Source organism: Typopeltis vanoorti, chromosome 20 (assembly GCF_054136105.1).
Source record: "Typopeltis vanoorti isolate ZY-2024b chromosome 20, IOZ_Tvanoo_1.0, whole genome shotgun sequence".
Classification (NCBI taxonomy): domain Eukaryota; kingdom Metazoa; phylum Arthropoda; class Arachnida; order Uropygi; family Thelyphonidae; genus Typopeltis; species Typopeltis vanoorti.
The window spans coordinates 13,593,545-13,606,152 of NC_143568.1; the positions used below are offsets into that span (position 1 = coordinate 13,593,545).

At 35.8% G+C, this 12,608-nt stretch overlaps 1 protein-coding gene across 2 annotated transcripts in view; it reads left to right on the top strand.

Moving 5' to 3' along the window:
- Window positions 1-12,608, top strand: part of Sec71 (ADP ribosylation factor guanine nucleotide exchange factor Sec71) — a 581,865-nt gene that overhangs the window by 199,902 nt on the left and 369,355 nt on the right. For both annotated transcript variants that reach the window (XM_090410617.1, XM_090410618.1), the window contains exon 15: window positions 8,284-8,318. In XM_090410617.1, the coding sequence (XP_090266743.1) occupies window positions 8,284-8,318 (35 nt within the window). The remainder of the gene's footprint in view (window positions 1-8,283; window positions 8,319-12,608) is intronic.

Below are 12,608 nucleotides of genomic sequence, written 5' to 3' on the forward strand. Positions count from 1 at the left end.
AAATATCAGCTAGAATTAATCCTTGTTCGTACTCGAGAAATGAAGGGCTAACCCAGAGCTGTCTTCTCTGTTTTTTTTCAGAAATGTTTCACATGGATTCTACCTAAAAAGTGTATGATGATGGTAGTTTCTTCCATTACCATAGTTAGGAAATGTTAAGTCCTTACTAGATAGAACGATTGCACTTACTTGTATTTAAATGCTGATGTAGCATTTCTCCTAGCTATTTCCAACCCTTATAGAAACATACACTGCTTGAAAAGATGTCAGTGAACACTCCATGGGTAAGGTGCATCATTCCATGTAACAAGTTACATGTTTGTAGCTGGCATAAATTGGAGGAATGTGATACTCCCAAGTCAGTGCAACTGTCAGGGTAAAATGGCTGCGAGAAGGGAACTGACAGAGTGTGAAATAGGTGTTGTGATAGGATGCCATGTTGCAGGCTTATCTATTCTGCAAATTATATTCTTGGTTTCATCCTTTATCCAAGTGTAAGCAAACGGTTTGTGCATGAAGTAACTTCATGACAGGATAACTTATATGTAGAGAGGTGTTGTGATAGGATGCCATGTTACAAGCTTATCTATTCTGCAAATTATATTCTTGGTTTCATCCTTTATCCAAGTGTAAGCAAACGGTTTGCGCATGAAGTAACTTCATGACAGGATAACTTATATGTAGAGACTAATGATTTCACATCAATTGCTTTAGTATTCCATAATGCAACACACACACACACACATCTTTACAGACATGTATAATGCTATGCATTATGAGAAGGGCCACTACCCAGACTGGTTTCGCCCTTTAATGAGGTCTCATCGGTGGAAGCCAAACCCAGAAGTCATACTAAGGTTGAAGTAATGCAGAAGTCATATTTACATATACAAGTAGCCAAAAGATGTTTCACTTATTAAAATACTCTATATTAGAGATAGATGTTGAAAGTTTTTCCACTTGGTTACTTCTTCATGCGCTAACTTTGTTTGCTCACACTTGGATGAAACCAAGAATATAATTTCTTGGCATCTTTAATTTATAATATAGCCAAGTGAAAAAACTTTCAATATTTAGCAAATTGTTTACAAATTGGACCATATCAGGTGAACAGTCAGTGATACTATACTGAGATGGAAGTGCAGGGAATCAACTGCAAGTGCTACCCACAGTGGACAACCCACCACACTCATTGAATATGACTGTAGGATGCTACGAAGGTTAATATATAAAAATTGCCATTCATTGACTGATATGTTGAATGTGAAATTCTGGGCATCGACTGGAACACTAATCTCCAAAACAAAAACATTCAGAACGGAGGCTCACAATATGGTAGGACTGCAATATGCAAGCCCCACATTACCCAAACTAACACGTAGCATTGCGAAGAGTATGTACAGTGAGACACAGAAGCTCCAAAAGCTATGTTATGGAGTGACACTACACCCTCTACCAAGCAGATAGACGAGTGTGGCAGATACCTGGTGAACATTTTTTACCAGAGTGTGCAACCACAGCTATGAAATTCAGAGATGGTGGTGTTCTGGTATGGTCCTGTTTTTCCTGGTTTGGCTTTGGACCTCTGTTTGTGGTGCCACGAGCTTTGAACTCTGAGAGGTATTTGAACATTCTGGACAATGCAATTCTTTCTGCTTTGTGGCATTTCTATGGAATTGACCATTGTCTCTTTCAGAAAGACAATGGACCATGTCATAGGACTGCTGCTATAACTGCATTGTTTGTGGACATGAATGTCACCATACTTGAATTTCTTCTACTGAGCCTTCTACTTAATCTCAACCCTATTGCACATCTGTGGGATGAACTGGAGCATCGGGCGAGGTCAAGGGATGTCTGCCCCACAACAGTCCAATACCTCATTACATGCCTACAAGAAGAATGGTCCAAACTTCCTATTGATCACTATCTTATACTTATGGAAAGTAGGCTCCATAGGATCGCTGCAGTCATTGCATTGAAAGGAGATCCTGCATTTTATTAAGGTGGATGTCATGGCTGTTTGTTCCTCACACTATGGTGTCCATTGACTTCTTTCCAAGCAGTGTAAATATAATATATGTAATGTTATATCTATGCGTTTCTAGATCCACTAAGTTCCCCCACCATTGTATGAAGGCAGTCCTTCTCCCAATCCTGTCATATGCTATACTTGTGTGTGTGTGTGTGAGAGAGAGAGAGAGAGAGAGAGAGAGAGGTGCTCACCAATGAAACATACTGGCAATAAGGCTGTTAATAAAATTACTTGTTATATATTTATGTGTCAGGGTTGCTTAAGAGTCAATGATAGATAACTAAAAAGAGACCTCCACATCACCTTTAAGAAATGTTCAGAACTGATTGGACATGAACGTCCAGTCTGCCTTCATCTTCACTGGAACGAACTTCAACTAAACTTCTAGAAGAAGAAAAACAAACTCAACATCAGAAGAATTGAAGCCTGTTTAAAAAGTGAGAAACAAGACTCCTGTTGTTTTCATCAGGGAATCAGGCTGAACAGTGAAAAGTTGGCTACTGGAACAAACTCCAACTAAACATCTAGAAGAAACTCAACATCAGCAGAAATGAAGATATGGACCATCAACATAAAGAATATTCATGAATAAGAAATTGAATTGGAAGAACTGGAAAAGTACCACTTGGACATAATTGGTATTAGTAAGACAAAAACAAGTCTTATTAAGTAACAAATATGGAATTTTATGTTCAGGCAATAACAATCAAGAAAAGGAAGGAGTAGTGATAGCATTTGACACCAAACATGAAGATATACTTCTTAATGGGATGGTAGTTGCATGCAGAGTTATGTTGGCAAATTTCAAAATGGGGAAATGGACAGTGAAACTAATTTGTGTCCATGTCCTACAGAAGGTTCTTCTAAGAAAGAACTGGAGGAATTTTTTGTCATTGGAGAGGCAGTTGAAAAAAATGGATAAAATATTTCCTTGTTGGAAATATAAACATCAGAGTAGGAAATGAATTTCACCAGGCATATAGAAATGTTTTGGGAAAATTTGGAGAGGGGCAAGGCTAATAATAATGGTAAGTACTTGTTGAATTTCTGTTCAGGATACAGACTAGTCATTATTAACACCATTGTTCCAGCATAAAGATATGAACAAGTTCACATGGACTCAAGAAATAAGAAATGCCTCGTTACCTGTGTTATTGTTGATAGTAATATCTTCATGATGGTTCAGGATACAAGAGTATACAGTGCAGTTGAAACTGGAAGTGATCATCACTTTCAATTTCATCTAATATAAAAATGAATATCACATTGAAAAGAACTATATATAAGAAAGTTCTAAAAAGAATTAAAGTTCAGCAGCTTTTACAGGTAAACTGTAGACTCAAGTATACAAATATTATTCAGGAAAAAAAATGAAACAGTTTGCAAGCGAGAACCAAACCTTGGAGTCTCAGTGGAAAACTCTGGAGGATGGGGGGGGGGATAAATAAATAAAAAATAATCCATTTATTCGGTCTGCTAGGGAGGCATTTGGTGAAGTTTTCTGTAAGGATGGAAAAATAAACCATATGAGAAGTTAAAGAAGCAGTCCCGGAAAAGAAGAAAGCATGCCAAAAGCTCCTAGCAAATAAGTCAGCAGATGCTCTAAAAGAATGTAGAGAAAAATGGAAGAGAGCTAAGCTGTATGTAAAAGTAGCTAAACAAAAATCATAGAAAGACTTTCATAAGAATATAGAAAATAAATATCAGGAAGGTGGCACAATTTTTTTAAGCTGTTGAAAATTCATATAAACAGAAGAAATACTTTGTGTAAAAGGAATCATAGATGATCAAGGTGACATGAAATTTGAAGATAAGGATATATGTCTGGAATAATTACTTTGAAAGACTGTTAAATGAAAAAAAAAAAAAAAGCAGTGACAGAACAGTAGTGGAAAATTTTCAAGAGGATTGCAAATGGGAGTACATCTTAGTAATTTAGATGAAAAAAAAAAAACTATCAAAAGCTTGAAGTGTGGAAAGATAGCTGGAGTATATTATTATTATTATTATTTGACACCTCCAGGGAGTCTAAAGACTCATCAAGGGAGGGCACCTGCTCTACAACTCTGTCTCCACCAACTGACTGCAACTACACCAACGCCATCTACCGCTGACCATCACCACTACTATATGATATTTGAAAAGAAATGAAATGTGCAAATATGAATGTATAAAAGTTTTGCCATGGGGCCTGGTCAGAAGGTCGAATTCCAGATGATTGGAGTAGAGCTCTCATAGTTTCGATCTGTAAAAAGAGAATGAAGCAAAATGTAAGAATCATAGAGGAATTTCTCTAAGTGTTCCAGGTAAGATTTATGCAAGCATACTTGAAAAGAGGTTGAGGAAGATTGTGAAAGAGAAACTTGGAGAAGAACAAGCTGTTCAGGCCAAATTCAGATTGTCAAGATTAGATTTTCACTTTACGACAAATAGTTTAGAAATCATGGGAGTATAACGGTGATCTGTACTCAAGTTTTGTGTATGTGAAAAAGTGCTCAGAGAAAAGACTTTAAAATGCTATAATTGTATTGGGTATAATACATAGTCTGTATTTAAGTTGTAAATCATCAGTTAGAATTGAATGAGATACAGTAAGATAGTTTGGTGTAAAATCAGGTGGGAGACAAGAGTGCAGTGCACACTATCTCCATTCTTAATCATCGTTTATATGGATTGTATTATGAAAATGGAATTAATCTTGATATTAGAATTGGATATATCAAGTTTAGCTTTTTGCTTTATGCAGACAATGTACTCCTTAACATATCCAGTGCAAGTCTTCATGATTCTCTAACTAAATTGAAGAAATAGTTGTTAATAGTTGTAAGAAATTGGGCATGAAAATCTACAATAAAAAGACATAACTATGAAAATATGCAAGCAGATAGAAAACTTCAGCTGTATTTTCATGGAGAACCCATAGAAGTAAAATATTTTAGTGATTTAGGCACAGTTTTTAGCGAAGATGGAAGATTAAATATATATACTAAGAGAGAAATTAGTCAAAACACTATATTAGTATTAGATAAGAAAGTATTTAAACTTGTTTTAAATTGTGGATCTGAGGGTTAGGTTAGAAATAAAACTCTTGATCAAAGATTAAAGATAGAGACCTCTCATATTGATGGTTTCAGTGATTCTGAGAAAAATTAATGGCCCAAATGGCAAAATCATGTTTAAAATGAAGATGTTAAGAAGGAACCTGACAATAGCATTCAAGTATGTGAGAGCTGGGCTAATCTAAAGTGATATGGTCACAATAGAATGGGAGAGGAATGGTAAGCAAAGCAGGTGTTGAATGCTCAGAGGAAGATCAAAATATGGATGGATTGATCAGAAGCACATTCTAAGCCACTTTTAACCCTTTGATATACAAGTTAAAAAAAAAAAATATATATATATATATTCCAGCTTTTGTGTGATATAAATACATAGAAAGAAAATTGCGAAGGTTGATTAGAGATTGCAGTATCTCCCTGCAAAAACTCAAAAGGTGACATAAATTTATAACTTTACTATAGTTAAACTTTGAACATTATATATATACAATGGAACCTCAGTTGTCGAACTTAATTCATTCCGAAGGCTGTTCGGAAACCGAATTGTTCGAAAACTGAAACCATTTTTCCATAAGAATAAATGTAAAATGGATTAATCCGTTTCCGAACCCCAGATGATTGTTTATTTAAACCTTTACAACAGTACTTCATGCATGAGATCATATACAAACATAATGAAAGTGCATGAAATCTTACATAAAAAGAATAAATACAATAAATAGATAAAATATAGATGAAAATGGATCGCCTCTTTATTTTTGAGTATTGTACATATCGTTGATTTCGCCATACCGAACTGCATAGCAAGATCCGAGACACGAACGCCATTTTCATGTTTGGATGTGATTTCTTTTTTCATCTCTATCGTGATGGTTCTAACAACTTTTCTTTTCGCTTTGCTGCTATCACTATTCTTCTGCAGTCCCATGGTGGTTTAATTAATAATAATTTATGAAAAAAAAACAACAAAACATAAAGGAAATCAAGAAAACTCGCTTCAAATTCGAGCAGGTGTCTGCACTGAACGAAGGCTGCCGCCTAACTGATGCTTTCCCGCCTCACAGCTCAGCATGCGGAGCACGTGGTTGCCATTTGTCTGTTCGGAAATCGGGGCGTTTTTTGTTCAAAAAATATGTTCAGGAACCGAATTGTTTAAGAACAGAGGCGTTCGACAACCGAGGTTCCACTGTAATGTTTTACTGCCCAAAGAGTTAAAATGGGTGATAGTTTTTTTAATAACATGGTATATATTTCATATCAGAGCTAGCTGGAATATATTGAATATGGTATAATAGGAAAGATAGTGTGGTTACTGTTAGATCCTGAATGGTGGATTTTCTAAGAAGTTGTTAATTCAGAAGAATCTTACATGAAAATTTTAACTAATTTTAGATAATACCTGCACACCAGCAGAAAGTAAGAAAGACCTTGTTTGTTGTATATGAGAATGTGCATTAATATGTGTAATGTATTGGAAATGGTTTGTTGTCAAACGGAAGACTAAATTAGAGATTTATGTCAAATTAGTGATTCCATGAAAAGGAAATATTAGCTGAAATTTGTGTCCTAATAAGCTATCTAAAATAACGTAAGTCGCCAGACAGGTAATGAGTAACAGTTCAAAGGTCGCATCTGAAATGCACGTATCAATCGTAATGCTGGAGGCTACAGCATACGTGGAAAGTGAAGGAAGAGTAAAGGATCATCTTAAGGGCATTAAAAGTAAAGGGTCGTGCGGAAAAAGGATACAGCAAAAAGAGGGCACTAGAATACAGAATATAAGGCAATACACACCATATTGCAAGACTTTTTTTCGGATTTTCATCTCGAGAATTCTTGACCAGTGGTCGGGGAAAGACGAGCCAGGGTTCTATGATGTCAAACAGCAGGCCATTTTCCTGATTATGCTGAAGAAGATCCCACGTGGAGCTGTATGCGAATCATCAGCCTATGCAGAATCGTGCCAGTCGCTGGATGTCCCATTGGAAAGGAGCGGAGATAGCCCTTAGTCGCGGCAGAAACTAGTTCGAGTCCGGCAGCAGTAGAAAGGATGACGTAGCCAAAAGGCCAGGTGCCGAGATAGCCAATCGAAGGATGACCAGAATAACATGTGGTAGTTAATAGACCTTCGGAAAGAACTGAGTAATGTAGAGATCTTTGTTATATGTTACGGAAGTGATAGAAGAGAGAAATTTGTGTTTGATTAAGTAATGTGGGCAATCCTTTAGAGAACTTTGATAAGATTTCGTATTTTGAAACAGCTAATTCTGTTGGACAAGAAATTGTCAGGAACGAATCTCTAATTGAATGTGACTTAAATGATAAGTGTATGTTGTTTAGGATGTCCCTAACTGAGGAAAGCAACAAGTTGTGTAATATGTACTTTATGAATAGCGTGCATGAGAGGATCTTATTTTAGTGTGATGTTGTCATTGCTTTCCATTGTTTTTGTATGATTAACATTTTGATCTGTCTAGTTGAATTTGATTAATTTAGAATTGTTTAACTATCTTAGCATGAGATTTAATTTAGCAAGAGATTTAGAAGTTTTAGTATTTTGATTCAATTTAGTTGTACTTGTCTTTTAGTTCCAATAAACATGTTTTATTGCATGTGCCTGAGTCATGCCTGAATTCGAGATGTCAATTTACCACTTATGTAATTAGAACCTTAGTGTGAGAAATTTTAGATATATGTGTTTAAGTAATAGATCATTGGTTATGACTGCAAAGTACCGATATCTATTTAAGTGTATGTTAGAGTGTATGCCAATGAATCTAGGAATATTTCCCTGAACTTGAATTAATTCCTGTTATAGGATATTGGCTGGCACAGTATAATACAATTTGCCAGTATCTGAAAAGGGAATATCCCTGGGTAGAATCAAGTTAGGCTACACATAAGAAAATATAATAGAGGTTAATGAGGTATATAAGTTCAGAAATTAGAGAGAAACAACGACGTAACATTACGTATTTAAGGATTGTAAAATTTAATGCAGTTTACTATTGCACATAAACATTTTAATTTCAAATGCTTGTTTTACAGTGACATGTTTTAATACTTGTGGAGGAAAAATTAATTTTATATCTGAAATTTAATTTTGTTTCACTTTGAGGTTTTAATTTTTACAGTAAATATAGTTAGATTATTCACAAAACTCCATTGAATTTCTTTCTTTCCTTAAAGACTCAGATTGGAGACTTTTTGGGAGAGAATGATAAGTGAGTAAATTTCTACTTTTGGAATTCCATTATTTATATTCAGTTAATTTAGTCTTTCTGATATGAACTTTTATATGTAAATGCAACTTGTACATACATAATGATCTTTTATATGTAAATATAACTTATAAATACATAATGAAATTTATTTATAGGGGTCATTAAATAAGTTAATGGCATCATAGAGGTAAGACATATTGTCTTTATTGATACTGAAGTAGGATTCTAATCTTTAATGTAATCCCCTATCATCTTCATTGTGCAGTTTCCAAATCTTTCTTTGGATGATATTCTTTAACATCCCTTTGCTTTTGAACCAGTACATTACAGCATTTTCAGTGGCTTCCTTACTGTTTTTTTTTCCATATGCAGTAAGCAGAAATCATTGAACTGAATTTTGCAGCATTGGAAGGATTCATTTAACATTACAGAAACAGAGGGCAAAACAAAACTAACTTGCATTGTCCATGTAATGTTTCTCTTTTAACTTGGGGCATGCTTGCATTGTCAGATGTGTGTGCATGCATGCCATTACCTTCCAGATTTTATGCTGCATTATATAAGAGTTGTAAGTAAAGTAATGGCAAATGTACACAAAATGAAAAATAGTTTTTTATCAGTTTTTTTTTTTATCAAGTCTATAGAATTACATCCCTTCATATTCTGCCATGTTGTGCACCTATTTCCAAACTTGTGGGAGCTGCTGGCACCATCAGCAGAGTGTTGCCTGTTGATATCAGTGATAGTGTCACCTGCTGCTCAAAGAACCTCTTGCATATCACGAAACTGCAGACCTCTGAGGGATTCTTTCATTTTGGGGAACAAGTTGAAATAGCAAGGACACATATCTGGTGAATTCTATTCTAATACTTCCCATTGCCACCTGCCCAACATCTCTATCATCAATTGTGACACATGACATCGTACATTGTTGTGCAACAACAATGTTGTTGTTGTTGTTGTTGTTGTTCAACAAACAAGGTGGAGAATCCTTGAAAAATATAGTCACTTTCTTCTTAAAGTTGGATGCAAATAGTGCTATAGAAATTGTTGATAATGTTGTGTGTTAACAGTTTGCCCCTGGGACACAGCATGATGAATAATGACACCTTGAACATTGTAAGCGACTGTCAGCATGACTTTAACTTTGCTGGGTTCCTGGCAAAGTTTTTTAGGATGGGGTGATCCTGAATGGTGCTATTCATTGGATTGTCTCTTCAGTTCAAACTCATAAGCCTTTGCCCAAGTTTCATCAATGGCTACGTTACGATTCAGGAATCCCTTTAATTTTCATATCATTCCAGATGGAGACCAGCAACACAGTCTGATCTCCATCTGGAATGATATGAACTTGTGCCATTTTTGTATTTGTTGTGATGTGGAACCCAATGAAATGAAATTTTCATTGGGTTCCACATCAGGAACCCAATGAAAATTTGGGGGGCTATGCTCCCCTGGTACCTATGGTGCCAGGGGAGCATAGCCCCCCCCCCCCCCCCAGTAGTATAATAAACTATAACCCCACCACCACCACCACACACACACACACATGCACACCCTTGATGAAATGTTACATACTTCAAGCTGATTTTCCTGAATTTCGTACAGTGGGAAGTTGTTTTTGTTCACTGTCTTTACTGTTATATATCTGAGTGGCTTATTAACTTTTCAGTTAATATCACAGATTTGGATCTGAGATTTTATTATCAAAATAAGTTAACTTAAGAGAGTGAGTAAGAGACAAAGAAAATTCAAAACTAATATTTTTATTTACAAACAAATAACATCAGCGCTGTATTTTGTCGTTTTCCTTCCTTTCTCCCCCCCCCAATTTACTGTGCAGAATACCAGTTCTGTTGGAACATTATTACTTCTAATGTTTAACATTTATCATTTTACATCACTTACTGTGTGTGTGTGTACATATATATATATATATTGGGTTGGCAAATAAGTTCATTCAGTTTTTCAGAGTGGAATGAAACACATTTTATTTAATATATATAATACATACAAGTCAGTTATTAATTGATTCTCTTTATCAATGACCCCTTACCATCTGTCCACCAACTTCATTATGCTGCGTTCATAAAACTCCTGAGGTTTACTGGCGAAAAACTGATCCAGGTGTCTTATGACAGCCTCCTCATTAGCGAAGGTTTTTCCGTTCAGAGAATTCTGCAACGATCGGAATAAGTTGTAATCGGAAGGTACCAGGTCCGGCGAATACGGAGGATGCAGCAAAACATCCCAGCCAAGACATAACAATTTACTCCAGGTTGTTAACAATGTGTGGGGTCTGGCGTTGTCGTGGTGAAAGACAACTCCTTTCCGATTTGCCAATGCAGGATGTTTTGTGATAATTGCATGGGCCAGTTGCATTAACTGTGAGCAGTAGATAGTTGAATCAGTCGTTCTGCCTGATGGTAACACCTTGTAGTGGACAACACCTTTATAATCCCACCACACAGAGAGCATGATCTTCTTTAGGTGCAATCCCGCTTTCGAGATTGTTTGCGGCGATTCGTTCTTGTGCCCCCCATGATATTTTATGTACCACATTATCGTACACAAACCATTTTTCATCTCCCATAATCATCTGCTTCAATAATGGGTAGTTTTCTTGGCGACTTTGCAGCGAATCACAGATGGATATGCGAACAGTCATATTGGCCTCAGTCAACTCATGCAGCACCCAAACAATGAGTTTTGAAACATATCCCAGCTTGTGCAAATGGTTTTCAACGCTCGTATAGGATATATTCAGTACTGCAGCAATTTCCCGCACTGTTTGGGACGGATTTTTGTCGACGATATCCTTCACAACACTCGAATCAACCTCGGTCGAGCGACCTGCACGAGGCATATCACTGATGTCGAAATCTCCAGAATGGAATTTGGCAAACCACTTTTGGCATATGCGTTTTGTTAAGGCACCATTGTTGTGATGGCTTTCTTATGCGTTGTGTGTTCTGGCTGTTGACTGACTCCACTTTTGAACACAAAGAAAATTTATTTTTAACTGTGCCACTCTGCGTTCACATTTGTATGAACAATGTTGTAGAATCAATCAATAGCAAGTACAGTTACATAATCTAATTTAGATCAAAACTCTCCTTAGACACTTATCCTTAAATTATATAGCAGTCATAGTTTTCTAGCTTATATTACTTTCTCATTAAATAGGATTCCCACTTAGATTCAAACTATTAAATGAGCGGTGCAATGAAATTAAATCAGGCAAGCACAAGATTCAAAACAAATGGAAACATTTAATACATTAACACATGAAATTACCTTAATCCAAGAAGTTCTCAACATAAATAATATGATCATGAAATAAACAAGTTCTTATTGAGACAATAATAACTTCACTGTAGAGTATACTGAGCACGGTTAGATTTTTTTATATATAGATTTCTACTCTTCTTATTATTAAAAGCTTCTAAGCACAAATTTCTTTTTAGACAAGGTTATCTATTCAGTGTGCTTCAAATGTTGACTCGGTTTAGCTGTTCAGGATATATAAAGCACACTTCGCTAAATACACACACACCAAGGAATTTCTAAAGTCCTATCAATCATTTACTGTAATTCTTAGTAAATCACTCACTAACTTATATCACGTTCTCTTGGAACAAGCTTCACGAAATCATACGTTCAGAATTGAACTGTTATTACGGCAATACGCTTCCCTTTTAGTATATTCACAAAAACATAGAAAGGATTTCCTTACTGGAACCATTGGTATACTTTGCCTGTTATCACTGGTTCTCGAAAACACTTTCTTGCTTATTAATAGCTTTCTCTCTTAGCTCACATTAGTATGAAAGAACCTTGGTTTTTAGTAGCAGTTTGGTTGACTCGCAAACACATGCCTCCTTGCTCTAAATTGGCTATCCTTCAGGTTTCCTTGGCAATCCTTGTCATGCCTCTTGTCCTTCATTATTACTGGACGAGGAAATAGAATTCTGGATACAAACAAGAGCCCGAGAAAAGGTAAATTAAACAATAGAAAACTCCCTTGTCTCTGCAACTCAGTTTCCTTAGTTCCCGCTTCGTTCTCCTTTTTTATATCAACAGTTCATGTCTCTTTTCTTTTATTTTCGTGCCCAAAATCCAGTTCGTGTTGGCTTTGTTAACACAGCATAACAACTAGCGCCATAATGTACTCTGGTGGATTAAATTCACAGTTTACATAGGATATATACGCTCTACAAAGAATTAGCACAAGATAAATAACTAACAACTATTAGAATATATAATTATTTTATAATTATGGAATATTCA